We start from the raw sequence: 19,293 nt of genomic DNA, 5'->3' as shown, positions 1-19,293 counted from the left end.
TGTTACAAATGGTAGCATCAAACAGGAAAAAAAACTACAGGAATAGTCCTACTGTAGAGATGGTTTTTCATAGGAAAAAGAAAATCAATAAACCTGAAAACCCAGTAGAAAAAACTATAGCTCAAATGACAGAAGGAATGAGGTGTGATTACACACATTAAAAACCCCTGTCATGAATCTGGAAACCAGAGAAGCTGAAAAAGGTTGCCCCTCGACTGATCAAGGGAAAAAAATACAATAGCATTAAAAAGAAGTCTGAGAGATATAGACTCAAGACTAGAATCAAACAAAGAAAAAATATCACCAGCTAGAAAGGTGGAAACAGGCAGATCAAAAAGATACCAGGAAAAAAACCAAAAACACTTTTGATATTAACAAGGTTGAGTGGCTGGTGTCCTGGAGATATCCAGAAATCAACAAATGGGCTGAGAAAGATGTAAATGAAACGGACGCAGCCCAAGGAAAAACCAATGAAGATTGGAATAAATCAAAGATTCCTGAGTTGGAGTGAACTGAGCAGGAAAATAGGGCTCCCTAAAAATTGAGTTGAAGAAGAAGGGAGAACCCCTGTTGCCTGAGCCACCATGAAATAAAGAGCAGCATGGTGGTTACATCTCTCATGATCTTGAATAAAATGCTCAACAGGAAAAGAAGTGGAGGGAATGTATATAAAAAATATGCCCGACCAATCCAGGAGAAAAATAACTATGGCCAGACGAAGAAGGAATAAAAGATGAAAGAATCCTGCTGAAATTGTCTGCTAGGAAATTCAGCTCCCCATGAAGAGCAGTAAGATCAGATAGCAAATTGCCCCTCAAGCCCATAAAAACAGGGCCTCCTGACATAACAGGAGAGCGCCTTAGTCTCCTTGCTCAATTACATGTAGTGTATAACCACTGTACAAGGGAGGACAGAGTAGATGATGAAAAAACCATGATGGCCTACAAACATCACTCAAAAAATTAGGAAATGGATGAAAAATTTCTGAGGCCTGACAGTCGAAAGACCCTGAGGCTGCAGATTGTCCATAGGAACCCCCCATGCAGAAAAAAGATGCATCAGGAATGATGACCATGCAAGGAGGGGACAAATAAAAAAAGGGGACCTCCGGATAGATTAGAGGAGATCAGCCATAATAGAAGCAACTGCAGATCAAAGATTTACATGCTTTTAGAGACAAGCCCTCACCTGATACCACTGGAAAACAAAAGACCACTGAGGAGTACAAGAATGTAGTCCGACCCGTGGCAACAAGAAACAGGAGAAGCCCTGTTGCTAAAAAAAACAAAAACACATCATGTGTCTGGCAGGAAAGGATTGAAAAAAAGAAACAACTGCCGACCCAGACGGATGAGAGATTGAAAGCAAACTGAAAGAAGATACACTCCCACAAGAGTGGTGTCAAGGAGCACCCCAATGAAAACACAGACATAAATTCGGATATGTAATGAGATGGTTGAGAAAAGCGTCTGTATCATTTCCCAGGAAAAAACAGCTGGGGAAAAAACCCAGATTTTTAAAAAAGGAGAAAACGAGAAGGCCCCAATCAGACACCTCCTGAAGAATCTGGGAGCAAACCATATGAATTGGAGCATGTGGTGGCTGCCTGGAAAACCAGGAAGCAGAGCCATAAGGTCTGAGATCCAGAAAAAAAAACAGTTGTCCAGTGTCCTTGAAAATCAATAGAAAGAAGGGATGAGAATACCTAACTCCAGGAAGCGAAGAGAACCCATCAAGGAGAATCAGGAGAAACCAGGAAGAACTGCATAAGATCCCACGTAGACTCTCAAGAGAAAACAGTCTGAGAGCAGGGTGAAAACATTGTGTATAAAACCTGCCATATGAATAAAACTCAGAGCCTAGGCTCTTAGGAGTACCTGAAGAACTGAAAAGACAACCTCCGCGAAAGGGAAGACTGCTATGCAGATATGACCAGAGAATCTCACCTGGTCTGTTGGGCAGAAGAAACATGTCCTAGCACGGTCCTGGGAACACCAAAAAATGTTCCCCAAATCAGACATATTCAATAACCTGTCCTGGTGAGTGATGATAAAAACAGATACTCAAGGGCAGACCAGATCTGTAAAAAAAAAAAACAGATCTGCAATAACAGATACTGAAAACATAGACACTGTAAGTGTAAGTAGCAAAATTGAAAAGCGGCTACATGGAATGTGTGAAGCAATGTATGCCAAGAAAACTCATTCAGGCAGTAGAATAATCTAGTAAGCCCATTTGGCTAACCAGTCCCTAGCCTTGTCCACTCTGCCCAGAAAGACAGAGGCCTTACAAACTAGCCAGTAGAATGAACACCACCAGGAGGGAAAACACACATGTTGACTGTTTCAAACGGTGTGCCAAAAAGTTCCCATAGATATCATGGAAAGGAAGCAACAAACATTGAGTAGATAACCACAAATCAAGACAAAGAAAATCCTTATTTTCAAAGGAATGCATTTACAGACAATTCCCTAAGGGATCTGTATAAATGAAATGTTGTGGTTTTTGATTTTTTTTTTTTTTTTTTTTACCCCACGGAAGGGAAAAAAGAATATGTGAGGAAGAAGCACCTACCGCTTCAGGGAGATATGGGGTGTAGTTCCAAAAGACACCCCTACCTTCTCAGAAAGTCAATCCCAATACAGTCAGGGAGTCGACGTTGAAGATCGAATACAGCTGAATGAACTGCAAAGCCTTCCCATACTGGAGCAATACCCACACCGGTAACTTCAACGACAAGTGGCATCATGTTATAGGAGTCGTCAAAAGTAGAGGAGACTCCTGCAAAAATGCTACCGGTATCAATAATTCAACCGGATCAGCATCAGAAGAGCCGGTATCGACATGGCTGACGACCCGAAGCACAGTGGAACATGTCGATGTCGAGAAAGAAGCTCCGAAATATCGACAAGGGTATCGATGTGGACATCGACATGGATTATAGCAGTCGACATTGACATGGGTGCCGAAAATCATATAGGTTGACACCGTCATAGATGTCGACATAGACACCCGAGTCGATAAGTACAGTGAAAACATGCTGATGCCGACAGAATTCGTGGATATGAACGAAACACTGCTGAAAAGAAAGCACCGATACCAATGGAACCAGCACCTGGACCACTGTGCTACACTCCAGAGCTGAAAATGCCAATATCAAGGCACACATCACTAAAGGAGCAGAAAGAAAATGACACCGGTACCCTTGGTCCATGACTGGTACCATTGGTGTCACTCCGGAGGAGAAAGAAAGAAACACCGGTACCCATGGTCCATGACTGGTACCATCGGTGTCGCTCCGGAGGAGAAAGAAAGAACACCAATCCCCATGGTCCATGACCGGTACCATTGGTGTCGCTCCGGAGGAGAAAGAAAGAACACCGGTACCCATGGTCCATGACCGATACCATTGGTGTCGCTCTGGAGGCGAAAGAAAAAACACCGGTACCTTTGGTCCATGACTGGTACCATTAGTGGCGCTCCAGAGGAAAAAGAAAAGAACACCGGTACCCTTGGCCAATAACCATCGGTGTCGCTCCACACTTCCAAAAGAACATGCTCATATCAAACTAGTCCTCGACATCGAAGTGGAGCCAAAGATAGGGCTGAAAAGAGGTCAGGACTTGACTCTCTGCCGGTGCCGCTCCAACAACATGCACACCACGTACAAGCACGCAGGACGTCCTGCATGCTTGTATGTGGTGCACGTGTTGTTGGAGCGGCGCCGGCTTAACGGGGGAGTTCAGAGGTCCTGCACATGCGTCTGGAGGATGGCCGGTTTGAATCGGAAGCCGGGAGGCGCTGGTTAACAGCAAAGGCATCGCCGAAGAGGGAGGCGAGCCGCACGAGGACCCCAGGGAAAGGAAACCACCACGCTGCAAGGGCTGCAACACCCACAGACAGGTACCCAACTCTGGGCCACCCTAGTGAGAGCTCGTGTAGCGAGTCAACACTCGTTTTGCGAGACGAAAGTTTGCTGAGTGTTTTGCTCGTCTTGCAAAACACTCGCAAACCGGGTTACTCGCAAACCGAGGTTCCACTGTACTTTGGTGTGGGGAGGAAGACAGGGGAGAAGCTGGATACTAGAAAGGTATAAAAATAGAGGGGAACATAAGAACAGGGAAACAAAGGGGAGATGCTGCATGGAGATGGGATATGGAGATGGGATATGGACAAAGAGGGGCAATGCCAGACATGGGAAGGGGTATATGGACACAGAGGCAAGATACTAGACAAGGGTGAGAACAGGAACACAAAAAGGAAATGCTGGACTTGGGGGAGGGCATAGGAACACAGAGGAGTGATGCTGGATGCAGGAAGAGGGAGATAGGGACATAGAATGGTGATGATGAATGTGTGTGGGGAGATGGACATTAGGGATATGCTGGACAGGGGACACAGAAGGGAAATATAGGTACACAAAGTTGGAAGAAAGAAAAAAAACTGTCAAATGAGGAGACCCTAGCAAGTGAGTTAAAAGAAACCAGAGCTTGGGACCAACATGATTTGAAATATAAAATGAGCAGACAACAAAAGGTATAAAATGTAATTTTATTTTCTATTTTATGATTAGAATGTGTCAGATTTGAAATGTGTATCCTGCCAGGGCTGGTGTTAGACATGGCTAGGTGTCAGACATCGCTAGGGCCAAGGGCAGAAATTTGGGAGGGGACCCCGAAAGCCTACTACCAGGCCATGCCTTCTTCAGCTTTCAATAGGCTTTTAGGGCTCTCTTTGGCCAGGGAGCAGATGCCCTAGTTGCACTCTCCTAACACTATCCCTGGCATGTTGTGACCTTTATATTTTGCACAGTATAGGAGGAAATGCATCTCAATTTTAGTGTTGTTCAACATACAAGATTTGGTGTCTGAATTTTGGTTTAAATTTATGTTTATCATTTTTGGACAGCTATTATATATATTTGACATTTGTGTTCTGTGCATGTCACCGAGGTAGTCTGTTAGCATGAGTTTTCTATGTAGCATTCTGTAATAATTTGGCTTGTTCAGATTTCCTGAAAGTGGAGAGAATATTTGCGAGAGAGATGGGGAGACGGGGGTTTTGTTGATCCTTGTTCTGTATTGTTTATGATTTATATAACACTTGTATAGAATATGCCTGCTAGTTATCGCCCGATCTTGATTGTACCTTTCTTTGCCTGCTAGTTATGTTTAATATATACCTGATTACTTTGGGAAAGTTATTTTGCTCCTTAGGAATAGAATACCGCCTGTATGCAGATGATATCTTGTTCTTTTTCCCATAGGGAATTTGTAGGAAAAGAGATAAATTTGAATAGCTATATGTATGAAATAATGATGTGGATGGGGCAGCATGGCCTACCGTAAAAAAACTGAGGTTTTGATTTTTTTGGGTGGGGAATATTGGTATTCCTGGTATAATGAGATTATGCAAAGATCGTATGTCTTTCAAGAAATTGTTAAAACACAATTATTTGTTGACACCTTTCTCTAACTCATTTGTTTTAGATTTTAATAATTCTGTATTAAGGAAATTTTGTGGGGGGTGACTGACTTGTTTACTGCATTTTATAATGTTTGTGTTTAAAATTATGGATGTAAATGTTTTTGTACATCGCTTAGATTTAAGCGATTCATAAATTTTTAAAAATAAATATTTATTTTATTCTCTAATGATTTAAATATAAAATTGTAATTGTTCAAGGCTTGTGCAGATGGAAAAAGAGTGAATTTGCGGGAATGGGATGGGGACAATGCTTACAGGGATGGGGCCAAACTTTGTCCATCTCATTCTCTAGGTGGAACCATCTTTTCAGAGGTTTCCTCTTCTCCAGAATGTTGCTGTCACTAAAATGTCTAAATTCCTCTTCCCTCTGCATATTTCATTCAGATTCCAGAAACTGTTTCCTGAGTCCTGCGCATAAATGAGAACCATTTCTGAGAATGTTACTTTGATGTTCTGGATTTCAATTTTCTAACTAAGAGCTTGAATTTGACTTCCAGAACCTCTCTCCTACAGCTCTGATACCCACATGTACCAAGACAACCTCAACCCCAGCACTGTCTAAAATCTTACTGAGAGGTTGTAAACTGAAAAAACACCATGAACACCTTCTCTCACACCAAGCAGCATCATGGGGTAAAGACCTAGAACAATTGCTTCTGCCTACTACTTATGAGGAATTTAGGAAACGTCTAAAAACACACTTGTTCCTAAAGCATCTAGACAACTGATCCTCTCTTTTCTCTCCCCTCTATAGCGATTAACTTATCCTACTGATCACTCTCTCCTCAACAATGAATTTCCTGTCCTATTAATTCTCTTTCTTCCTCCCCTCTTAAAGTCAATCAATTTGTTACCTTTGCTTAATCTTCTGTAAACCGCATAGAACTTCACGGTATTGCGGTATATAAGCTGTTATTATTATTATTATAATACCAGAGAACCACCACCTTCACACTATGCAAATGACCAAGCAATGCTCATGCCCACCAAGCTATCTACATAATCAATCTCCAAACTAAAATGACCATCTTAACCCTTCCTTCCCAAGCTGAAGTTCATGGAGACACATCTTCCTTGGTGCAAGAGGAAATTGCATCCTCTGGAGCGTAGGTTTTTCCTCCAGATCAAGGTGATGATCTTCTTTCAGGTGACATCAACATCCAAGGCAGTACAGATTGCCAGATTGGAGCTGGAACTTCTCTACTTGGACATTTGTCACCACCATCTCCACAGATAACTGCATGAAACCATTCCATGTCATTCTTTAGTGTCTATCTCAACCTCAGTCCTCCTACATCAGCATTCTTCAATGCTGATGTAGGGTCAGTGGTTGTGCTCATTCATACTGACTCTTCCCTCTCTCCTTAAAGAATGACATGGAAACAAATTCTGTCCCCATGTCATTCTCTAAATCTACTCTATATACTTCTGTTTGCCTAAGCCCCTCCAAATCTGCGCTACTCTAGCTTCCAGAGATCAGATTTATTCTCCAAGAACCTGGAGCTCTTTGCACAAAGTGCATAATAATCATGTACTCAGTGCAAAATATTGTATACCACCCATTTTGCTACTGGACTGCTGCTAATTAGCATTAGTGAGTTAGTTAGTTAAAGTTGCTATAAGAGTAGGTATACTAAGCTAATATAAACGGCCTTAGATTTTATTTTTTATATATATTTCATGCCTTTGTGTTGTTTATAGTGAACCATTTGCTGATGAAAATACCCTGTGACAAAATTTCCCTCTTTTCAGGAATAACCGACTAAAATTAAAGAGATGTGGGAGGGAATGAAGACTAAACTGAGGCAAAATAATTAAGACTCTCTAATCCACAGGTGACAAACTCAAGGCCTACGGGCCAAATCCGGCCCACCTGGTCATTTTATGCAGCCCATGGTCTGATGCCCCCAGTTTTACCTTGTGGCCGGCTCCCTCCTCCTAACAGCTGTAATGTGCACAGAGCCGCGTGCAGCGGCTCCTCGCATGTCCCACACCTCATCCAGAAACATTCCCTCTGACGTTGCAACGTCAGAGAGGCTTCCGGTTCAGGTGTAGGACGCACAAAGAGCCACTGCACGCGACTCCGTGCACACTATAGCTGTGAAGGAGCCGGACACAAGGTAAAACTGGGGTCATCGGACAGCGGGCTGCATAAAACGGCCAGGTTGGAGCTGGCCAGAAGGTTAGACACCTGCCGGAGGGAGGCACAGCATGGAGGGAGGAAGACAAAAAAGGTAGGGGGAATGATTTTATTTTCAAGCTAGTGTTTGAATTGAGCTTTTAGCATTTTAATATGCTTTCTATCTTTTGCACTGCTCAGGAAGAAATACATTTGTTTCTTTTTCTCTGGGGGTTGTACTGCATGCAGAATCTTGAATCTTAGGGAATTTTTTTAAAATATATTAGTACTTTTAGTTTTTGGTCCCATATTTGCATAGGGGTTATCTGAGTTCTGGTAGGAATGAATGTTGAGAAGCATACAATGTGTTTTGTGTAGTTTAATTTTGTGGTTAACCATTACCATTGTGTGTTAATAAGATTATATTGTGTATATATGAAAAATGAATGTGAAAAATGGTGTTATGATTTGTATTATTATGGGGCAGGGTCTGGCCTGCAACAGCCTGTGTTTTGGATTTCAGCCCCTTAATGTGATTGAGTTTGACACCTCTGCTCTAATCAAATAACTACATTTTAATGTTCTAGAGCTATAGTAACTAATGCTTAAACTATGACAAAAGAATATTAGATTCTGAACAAGCTAATAACTCATTTTTGTTTTTTAAATAAAACGAACTGTCACCCATCCCCAAGTGTTAAGTCACCAAAACTCCAAGCAAAGTAATGCACACTCATCCAGAGAGGCTTCTCTCAGCACTTCCTCAGAAAAGAGTTCAGAACTGTAAATGTGTAAAAGGTATGGGACTTGATGTACTTACTGCTTTTTCTGTGTGGTTACAATCAATGTGGTTTACATATTTTTAAACAGATTACTTATTTTGTACCTGGGGCAATGAAGTATTATGTGACTTGCCCAAAGTCACAGAAAGTAGCAGTGGGAATCAAACTAAACCTCAGGGTACTGAGGCAGCTGCTTTAACCACTGGATCACTCCTGCACTCATTTAATACACAGCCCCCATAATGAACAGAACATCTGTTGCACTATCTGGACCAGAAAAGTCCAACAGGGCATTATTTCCCAAGCATTCCCCTCCACTCCACTGCTTCCCACTTTTAGTACTTGAAAATTCACATGACCCCAGATAACTACCAAAACAAATTAGCAAGAGGACACAAACCAGTCTCTAAAATTTTGAGCAATCTACAAAAATTGTTTTTCTAGTGGTATGGTATCCTGTCTTTGGAATTCACTCCTAGTTCCCCTCCTGTTAGAGCTCTCCTTCACAAAAGCACAGTTACTTACCGTAACAGGTGTTATCCAGGGACAGCAGGCAGATATTCTCTACATGTGGGTGACGTCATCCACAGAGCCCCGACGCGGACAGCTTTTCAAGCAAACTTGATTGAAGATTTCAAGTTTGCTAGTGCTGCACCACGCATGTGTGTGCCTTCCTGATCCACTAGAGGGCGCATCCCCTCCTCATGGTCCTCAGTTCAGATATCTAGCAAATAAGCCAACCTTGGGGAGGTGGGAGGGTTGCGAGAATATCTGCCTGCTGTCCCTGGATAACACCTGTTATGGTAAGTAACTGTGCTTTATCCCAGGACAAGCAGGCAGCATATTCTCTACATGTGGGTGACCTCCAAGCTAACCAAAAAGGGACGGAGGGAAAGTTGGCAATTATGAAAACAGGGCATGGAACCCCGACCGGCCACAATGGCCGTCGCGCCGGGAAAACCGTCCAAACAGTAGTGAGAGGAGAAGGTATGAACCGAAGACCAAGTGGCAGCTCGCAGAACACCTCAATATGCAAGGCTCTGAGGAAAACGACAGACGCCGCCAGCTCTCGGACATAATGTCCCATGACCTGAAAGTGCAGCGAGACCAGCTCGAGCGTAGCAGAAGGAAAAACAAGCAACCAACCAGTTGGATAAGGTGCGCTTGGAAACAGGGCGACCCCACGGACGAGGATCGAAAGAGATAAACAGTGGAGGAGCCGTCCGATGAGGCTCAGTAGGATGCAGGGAAAAGGCTAACGCCCTCATACAAACCAGAGTGTGAAGCACCCCTCGCCCGGGGGCGAGTGGGCTGCGGAAAAAAGACCGGAAGAACAATGGAATGATTGAGATGAAAGTCCGAAATCACCTAGGCAAGAACTTGGGATGAGTACGCCGGACCACCGTGTCATGATGAAAAACAGCAAAAGACGGGTCCGCAACCAGAGCTAGCAGCTCACAGACTCTACGAACAGACGTGAGACCAACCAGGAATACCACCCGCCAGGGGAAGTAGAGCTTCAGCAATGGGTTCAAACGGAGGTTTCACCAATGGCGCCATGACCACAATAAGATCCCAACCCACCGGAGGGGGCTTGACGGAGGATGAACATTGAAGAGACCCATCATAAAGCGGGAAACCGTCGGATGGACGGAGAATAGCAGCCCATCAAGCGGCCAAAGAAGGCAGGAAACGCACAGAGGTGGACTCGAAGAGATATCGATTCGAGACCTGATTGAGACAAGTGGAACAGATAATCCAGCACTGAAGGCAAGGAGGCAGACAGCGGATCCATGTGGTGCTCAGCACACCACGCAGCAAATCTGGGCCATTTCTGGGAATAGCATTGCCGAGTGGAGCTCTTCCGCGAGGCCTAGAGAACATTCCTACCGACTGAGAGAAACAGAAGGAGGGAAGCACGTGATGAGGAACCAAGCTGATAAGTGTAGAGACTGCAGATTGGGATGCAACAGAAAATCTCAACACTGAGACAGCAGAGAAGGAAACATAGGTAGAAGCAGAGGCTCCCTGACACAGAGCAGGGAGAAGGGAGAACCACGGCTGCCGTGGCCACAGAGGAGCCATCAAGATCATGGTGGCACAGACCGACAGGAGGTGAACCAAAGACCAGAGAATCAAAGGAAAGGGAGGGAACGCATAGAGGAACCTGCCCGTCCAATCGAGAAGAAAGCATCCGCCTCGAGGCGAACCCGGGAGAACATCCGCGAGCATTATCGAGGCAACCAGTGAATGAGGGGCGAACAGAACAGAACTCCCTATGGAATGGAGTCTGAGAATGGAGCGACCATTCATGCGGCCGAAAAGCGACCCAACGTGTCCACCAAACAACGTTGATCGCCCTGGAAATACACCGCCCGAAGAAAGAGGTTGCGGCATAACGTCCCCTACCAATAACGAAGGGTTTCCCTGCAAAGTGACAGGGAACCCGTACCCCCTGGCTGGGTCACAGAATACATCACCACCTGGACGTCTTTACGCACCAGGACCCTGCAATCCTGCGGCCAAGAGCGAAAATCCACCATGGCAGTGGAAATGGCCCGGCGCTCCAGCCGGCTTATGTGGCAGCGACGGTTCGCTCTCGACCAAAGACCCTGAGTCCGAAGGCCCCGAGGCGGCCCTCTAAGCCTATGCAGAGGAGTCCATCGTCAGAATCTTCTGATACGACGAGGTGACCCCCCAATGAAGCAAGCGTTTCAAGGAGGGAGGCACCGCAATGTGCTGGGAAGCCGGATCCTGATCCTGCCACCACCGAGACGCTCAGGTCCAGTGGGGAACACGAAGAGGAAACCAGGCGAACAGCGGGACCTGAACCGCGAAGCCCATGGTCCCAAAAGGATCAACATCGGCTCAGCCGAGACCGAAGACCGCTGAAACACCAGCTGACTCAGGCGCAGACGGGCAGCCTGCCGAGGCATCGCCGAAAAGACCGGAGGAGGACCGAGGACAGAGGGGCCACCTCCCGGCATAAACAAACAAGGGCCTCCCCCGAGGCCGAGACAAGAAGGAGCGCAAACAAACTGGGCTCAAGTCCGCCCTGACGGACTCCCGAGACTGGGGCGGACAGAAGCCGAACAGCTCCCGGACAAGAGCCTAGTGCAGGGCAGGAAGGGCCCAGACAAGACTCAGATGGGCAGATGGGAACGCCCAACCGACAGAGGCGAGGCGAGGCGAGGCGAGGCGAGGCTACCCCCCCCCCCCCGGTGCATAGACCCGAAGGAGACACCCCTCCTGAAGGGAGGGGAGGAATCCCCAGAAGGAGAGCAGTCCAAAGGCTATGCGAGAATAGTCCAAAGGACGGCCAGGAGCCGCCGAAGCCGGCAGCTGGACCATAACCCGGCGCTGCTACAGCTATTACGGCCGCTGCAAAAGAGGCCGAGATAACACAGGAAAGGTATCCGGAGGGCTCCGCCGGAGAAGGAGCCAAGGCAGAAGGAATTCATCTGTCCAGATAGGCGAAGGACCAGTCGCGTTCTGAGAGGCGGTTAGTGTCTGCCGCAAGAGAGGTTCAAGAAACGCAGTACTCACGTAAGTAAAATGGCGAGATGATCCTGGAGGTTCGGATCCCCAGCCACACTCTGTGCCAAGCGAGATGACGCCTGGCGGAAGCAATAGAGCCCGAGCAGGGAGAGAGTCTCCTCCAGGAGACCAAACTCCGTACTACAAGATTCCGGCACTTCCGCCTGAATGCACCGAGATAAAGCGGGGAACCCTCCCAAACAGGAGCCGGAGACGTCGAGGCCCAGATCCCCCTTCTATAACGGGGCACAAAACCGCAGTCTACGCCGAGGCCCAAGCCTCAGCCGATGCTGAGGTATAAAGCCCCCCAGCGACATCGCGGCACCAAGCCACAGGTGACGTCGAGGCACCAGGCCACCGTCAACCAAGGGGCACAAAGCCCCAGACGACGTCAAGTCACAAAGCCCCGGTCGACCGCGAGGCACGAAGCCACGGTCAACGACGAGGCACAGAGCTCCAGCCGACGATGAGGCCCCCAGCCACAGTCGACGGGAAGGGACAAGCCTCAGGCGACGTCGAAACACAAGCGTCAGGCAACGCGGAGTACACGGCCGCAGCCAATGTCGAAGGTACAAAGCATCCGCCAAGCCACAGTCGACGTCGAGGCAGAACATCGAAGCACAAAGCCTCAGACGACGTCGAGGCACAAAGCCGCAGTCTACATCGAGCACAAGGCCCCAGCCGACGGCGAGGCACCAAGCCCCAGCCGACGGCGAGGCACCAAGCCCCAGCCGACGGCGAGGCACCAAGCCCCAGCCGACGGCGAGGCACCAAGCCCCAGCCGACGGCGAGGCACCAAGCCCCAGCCGACGGCGAGGCACCAAGCCCCAGCCGACGGCGAGGCACATAGCCCCAGCCGACGGCGAGGCACATAGCCCCAGCCGACGGCGAGGCACATAGCCCCAGCCGACGGCGAGGCACATAGCCCCAGCCGACGTCGCGGCACAAAGCCCCAGCCGACGTCGCGGCACAAAGCCCCAGCCGACGTCGCGGCACAAAGCCCCAGCCGACGTCGCGGCACAAAGCCCCAGCCGACGTCGAGGCACAAAGCCCCAGCCGACGTCGAGGCACAAAGCCCCCGTCGACCTCGAGGCACAAAGCCCCCGTTGAAAACGCCCCAGTCGATCCCAGGCGACGTCGAGGCACCAAGCCCCAGCCGACGTCGAGGCACCAAGCCTCAGTCGACGTCGGGGCACCAAGCCCCAGTCGACGTCGAGGCACGAAGCCCCAGTCGACGTCGAGGCACGAAGCCCCAGTCGACGTCGAGGCACGAAGCCCCAGTCGACGTCGAGGCACGAAGCCTCAGCCGACGTCGAGGCACGAAGCCTCAGCCGACGTCGAGGCACAAAGCCTCAGCCGACGTCGAGGCACCAAGCCCCCGCCGACGTCGAGGCACCAAGCCCCCACCGACGTCGAGGCACCAAGCCCCAGTCGAGGTCGAGGCACGAAGCTCCAGTCGACGTCGAGGACCACCGAAGTCGTTCAGAAGTCGGCACCGTACCAATGAAACTGGTAATGAAGGTGCAGCAGTGCGCTCCATGAGGGCAACCTCGAGAAGAGTATTCCCATGAAAGGAGGCACGCTTCGAAGGTCTCCGAGAGGCAGGCTCGACTGCACGCGATGCCCGGAATGCCTGAGACTCAGCCGGCGGCGTTACCAAGGTAACACACCTAGAAAGAAATAAATACTTACCGGGGACCGATCCGATCGAAGGAAATTGGGTCCCAGCCATTCAGCTCACACGAGGTGAGCCCAGAGAGAGGCAAGGGAAAAAGAAACACAGCTGCAGCCAAACGAGGCCTAGCAGCATGGCTGAAGCCCGAGAAGGGCCTGCCGGTGGAATCACAAGAAAAAATCCTTTATATTTTTTTTTTTTTTTTTGAAACAAAGAAAATACACGATAAATCAACAACGCACAGCGACTCCCTAACAAAATAAAGAAGCCGCGGTGCTAGAAAGGCACTTAGAAGAACGCAGAGAAGAGAGACAGGGCTTTCTGGCTCCGCGGAAAACTAAGAACTGAGGACCATGAGGAGGGGATGCGCCCTCTAGTGGATCAGGAAGGCACACACATGCGTGGTGCAGCACTAGCAAACTTGAAATCTTCAATCAAGTTTGCTTGAAAAGCTGTCCGCGTCGGGGCTCCGTGGATGACGTCACCCACATGTAGAGAATATGCTGCCTGCTTGTCCTGGGATAAGTTCAAGGCTGCACTAAAAACCCATTTTAAGCCTTTGGGGGCATCAGTTTGCTAAAGTATTCACACCATGCCTATCTGGTTGAATGCTAACTTCTCTCACTGAGCATTTGGTTTTACAAGTTTTTGTATATGCTGGAGAGATTGAATAGGCAAGGAAATAAATCAAAAGCTAAGTGTGACTTTTTTCACTTTTAACTTAGTTTGTACACCACCTTGCTATGACATCAGGAAAAGTGGTATATTAAGTTTAATAAACCATATTTAACTTTATCTAAAATACTCAACCAGCCATGCCACCATCTACTAAAAACTGGAAGGAAGAAAGAATATTGAGACATTCTCTCTCAATTTCCCTGTCCAACTTTCAAGTAATCCCTCAACCTCCAGACTCCTCAATATACCAATCCAGCTAAAAAGCTGCTTACTTGCCAGTTCTTTAATCCAGATGTTTCATCAGTTAGTATGATTTATTGCTCTCCTCCACATTCCTGCAAACTTCAAAGGCCCTGATTCACTAAAGATAGCGATTCAATCGCTGTTGGCAGATTTCTGGCCGATTTTTAAAACAGGGATTGATTCACTATCTTTTTTGCATGCAAACTCCTGACTCAATTGCTCAGTGAGCAACTGAGTCGGGGCAGAGTCCTGACAGTTGTGACAGAAGCAGCCTCTTGTCACTGCCGTCAGCTTCTGCCGTTTTTTTTTTTTTTAAATTCGGCAGATATTTTGCGCCAATTTTAAAAAAGACCCTCCCCCAACAAAATGCCCGCCACCAAATAATGGCAGGAGGGATGCCGACTCCCTCCTCCCATTGGGCCCACTCCTGATTGCCCCCCCAAAAAAAAACCCACATGAACGCCCCCCTTCCCATACCTGTTGGGAGCAGGAGGGGTGCTCAGTCCATCCTTCTATGTATGGCTCCAGCGACGACCATTCTTCGGGAGCAGGAGGAACTGCAAAGTCCTCCTGCTCCTCTCTGGGCTGCAACGCAATGCCGGCCTTAGGCTCTGCCCCGGTGCATCTCGTGATGCACAGAGAGGGGCCTAAGGCCCTGATTGGCTCAGGCGCCTCGGGCTCCTCCCTTGGGAGGGGCCTGAGCCAATCAGGGACTCCCTTAGGGCTGAGCCTAAGGAAGTCCCTGATTGGCCAAACAAATGGCCCGGGGAGGAGCAGGAGCATGAGGACTTTGCAGTTCCTCCTGCTCCCAAAGACTGGTCATTGCTGGAACCATCCAGAGCAGGAGGGACTGAGCATCCCTCCTGCTCCCAACAGGTATGGGGCATTTGTTTTATTTGGGGGGGGAGGGAGCAGTCGGGAGTGGGCCCGATGGCAGGAGGAGTCAGCATCCCTCCTGCCATATTTTTAAGCGGCATGGTGGGGAAGCATCGGGTGGCAGGAGGGGTCGGCATTTGTGGGTCATGGGGGGACGACATTTTTTTTAATAGGTCTGTGCCATGGAAAAATAATGAATAAAAAAAAAGACAGGCAGCCACAGTTACCAACAGGTCTGTAGCAGTCGGGTTTTAGGATAGTAAAACCCGATTCAAAATAGCCAAGCAATTGTTAGTGAATTAATTGCTTGGCTATTCTGCATAGAGTTTTACTAATTTGCATGGGTTGGATCAGATAGGAGATTGATCAGGCAGCAGTTTAGTGAATCGGGTTGGGGAAGGATCAGCACAGGATCGGAAGAATTAGTGAATCCATCCCAAAGACTGGTATCCTATAGCTGTGTGCTTGATGTCATTAGAATGTAATCCCACTAGATAATTTTGTTAGCCCACTTGGGGTCACAGCACACAGTTGGGGATCCACTGCCAAAGAAGAAAAATGTTTATGTTACTTGGCATTATATATAATATTGTAAAACATGGCTAATACATAACACTTTAGGGCACAGGTGTCAAACTTAAGGCAGGCTGAATTTGGGCCGCCTGGCCTTTTTATTCAGCCCGCGGTGTGATGCCACCGGTGTTATCTTCTGGCCGGCTCCCTCCTCCACACTGCATGCAGAGTCTTGAATCTTAAGATTTTGATTGTATATATTAGTACTTTTAGTTTTTGGTCCCGTATTTGCATAGGAGTTATCTGTGTTCTGCTAGGAACGAATGTTGAGAAGCATACAGTGTGCTTTGTGTAGTTTAATTTTGTGGTTAACCATTATGTGTTGTTAATAAGATTATATTGAGTGTGTATATATGAAAATGAATGGAAAAAATGATGTTACAATTAGTACTATTTTGGGGGCAGAATTTGGGGTGGAGATTGGGTGGGGTCTGGTGCACGACAGCCTGTGTTTTGAATTTCGGCCTCTTAATGTGATTGCGTTTGACACCCCTGCTTTAGTGGAATAAAAATGTTGCCTCAGTCAAAACACCAGGAATTAAACAGGCTGCAAGACCTTCCAGCTCTTTCCCTAAAATAAAAGTTCTGTCTGTGCATGTTTTTTATGCTCACAGAGTCCACTTATGAAGACTTACCAACTGGAAATAGGTAAAAGCTAAAATCTTCTGAATCTGCCAGATTTGATGCATATTATCTCAAAACATCCAGTTTCTGGCTTTGACTGGTTTCAATAGAGCTAAATGAAGCTACCAGACCTGCAGCTTCCAGGAAATCCTGCCTTTACAAAATCTGCTAGATCCAATGCATTCCATGTTAGTGAAGCTGTTAGACCTGCAGCTTCTAGGGGATGCAGAGGATCCAGCTTTTACCAATCTTAAGGCAGCTCCTTTCAGGTGGAATGAATCAGATCCAGGTTTTACCTCTTTCTCAGAAAGTTTCCAAATACAGATTAATAAATGTGCTGCAGTTTCTAATGGGCATCCAAATCACCTTTGCCAGTCCTCAGTTACCTGAAGATTTGTCATGTAACTCAGGGTGTCCTCATCACGATCATCAATCATAGCTGAGAGCTGAGGGTGATTTAAAAACTGGCTGTTGAGTTAAGGATTTTAGCAGAATTAAAAACAAAACCTTCTCACTCTACCCCCTACTACATGCTGCTGGGTATCATCCTCCAGATTCACCACAAGGGACTGGAGTCAAACCTGCACTACAGCTCACTGTTAACACTTGCAGCCTCTCAATATCTTACCCAGGACTATATTTTTCTGTGGGATGAGGGAAGCTGCCTTGGGCTTTCCACAGTAAGGGCAAAGGAAGACCTTTTTTGTTAAGGGGACAAGCAAACCCTTCTCTGGCCCTACCCCCAAAGCTTCGTAATTGCTGATTGTCTATTGGGGTCATGGACCATTTTTTTTTTGCCCAATACAGCATCTCATTCTACTACTTGAGTGTCCCAATTCGCCAAAGGAAACTGCGTAACGTCAGTGAATTATACCTTTACGGCACCTAGCACTAGCTTGGCCCACTCCTTAAGACTCTAACCGAGTATGTGTGAAAATGAGGAGGATACAGCAGTGACCCAAAATCCGGGGATGTTTTGGATGATGCGGTTGCGGCGCTCCAGATGGGGCCGCCGGAGTTGCCCAAACTTTCTTCGCAAGCCCAGAAAAGCCAGGTTAGCTCGCTCATTCACCGCCTCCAGATCCTGCTGCACGGCCTCTAGAGCATCCAGGTACCGCCGAGGCCCGGGCAGGGGCTGAACCGACACGATAGAGCACTCGTCCCGCTCCGCTTCCTCGCCTGCCAGGCCTCGCCGCCGTTGTCGCCCCCCAGCCCCGGCCTGTGTCGAATCCGGCTCTTCCTCGGCCGCGGTAAGGCGAGGCTTCTGCCTCCAGGCCTCAGCGGTGGAGTCCGGCTCAGGCTTCCTCCGCGCCTCCTGCTCGGCGCTTTCCCGCCCTTTGTCCGCCGCAGCAACCGCCCAGGCTGTCATGCTGGCTAGCGCCTGGGCAGCCTCCGTCTCCTTCAGCAGCTGCTGTTCGCGCTGCTGCCCGGATTCGTCCAGCCGCCGTTGCTTGGCCTCCGGCGGCACTGGCAGCCGTTGATCCTCCTCGTCCTTGTCGCGCCGCGACGGGCTGCTCATGACCGCTCCCCCGCGGCTCGCGCTCGCCTGTTCCTCCTCGCGGGCGGAGCGCGTGCTTCGATCACAGTTTAAACAAGCCCCTTAGCTACGCTCTTTCAACGGCCCCTGTTGAACCGTGTCCCACGCGAGCAGCTCACATGCAAGCACAGTTCTCTCTCGCAGGCTTTCCTTTCTGCACCGAGGAGGTTCGAGTTAGGGTGAAGGTCTCTGACGTATTCGTTTCCTTGTTGGGGTTTTTTTTTTTTTTCAACCCTTGCTCCCTCCTTCCTGTTTCCCAGGCGCTGACTTCTCGCGCGCTGTCATCGCTATCCCCTTCTCCATAAGCGAAGTCCATTGGTCCTCATTCCGATACAACGCATGGCAAAAAAAAAAAAAAGACACCCGAAAAGGAACCAATGATCAACGCTCAGCGGCTGGTGTAAAGTCACGGGACGCTAAGGCGTAGCATCCAAAGGCTAGAGGTGTGCGTAAGTGACAACGTTTGACCAAACCGGAAGTGCACTCTTGGACGTTAGTTCAAAGTAGTTCGGGGGGGGGGGGGAGTAGTTTGGCTTTCTCCTGAAGATGTCCCACGCGTGCGTAAGAGGTGCATTTATTCCTCCCCTCGAAAAGTGACTACAATTCCCGTGAACGCTTTCAGTTACGTCCCTCGCCAAAATTCTTTGCAAATGCAACCAATGCTAAAGAAAAACATTTTTCAGTAGAAACAAAATTGCGCTGTGTTAAAAGGCTCAAATCGGATGGTTGGGGACCGGGCCTAATCTCTGAGTTGCTGGTTAGTAAACGGTCATAGCCAAACAAGTGGTGATTGGGCGGGAGGGCCTCCTGCCTAGTTAAATCACTTGTGCCCGCCTATTCACTGATATTCAGCGCACTGTCTAGTTTTCAACACTAACTACCCCTGCAATGTCTGATTAGTACTGGAGCCTGGGCAAAACTAGTAGTTAAACCAGTTAGTGGTGATATTCAGACTGCTAACCAATTAAGTGGAGAAGGTGAGGATAGCAAAAAGTTATTATCTTAAAGTTATCTACAGAGCTAATTGGGCACTGGTTAAAATATTGGCTGGTGACTGGTTAAATTCTAGGTTGGTGCCTAGAGGTTCTTGGTGCCCCCTCCCTAATTTCAAGTTTATTTATGACTTGATATACCACTTTTCATTTCCAAAGCAGTTTACAAC

General features: G+C 48.0%; 1 protein-coding gene across 1 annotated transcript in view; it reads right to left on the bottom strand.

The window, feature by feature from the left end:
* Window positions 1–18,633, bottom strand: part of TSPYL2 (TSPY like 2) — a 67,088-nt gene extending 48,455 nt beyond the window's left edge. Inside the window, exons 1-2 of the mRNA XM_033921579.1 lie at window positions 17,544–18,633; window positions 16,981–17,058 (exon numbers count right to left, since the gene is read on the bottom strand). Coding sequence (XP_033777470.1) covers window positions 16,981–17,058; window positions 17,544–18,113 — 648 coding nt within the window. The 5' untranslated portion in view covers window positions 18,114–18,633. The remainder of the gene's footprint in view (window positions 1–16,980; window positions 17,059–17,543) is intronic.
* Window positions 18,634–19,293: the final 660 nt, after the last annotated feature.

The sequence above is a fragment of the Geotrypetes seraphini genome, chromosome 1 (assembly GCF_902459505.1).
Source record: "Geotrypetes seraphini chromosome 1, aGeoSer1.1, whole genome shotgun sequence".
NCBI classification, from domain to species: Eukaryota; Metazoa; Chordata; class Amphibia; order Gymnophiona; family Dermophiidae; genus Geotrypetes; species Geotrypetes seraphini.
Note: the sequence above shows the minus strand (reverse complement) of the source record. Positions and strands in the feature narration are given on the sequence as shown.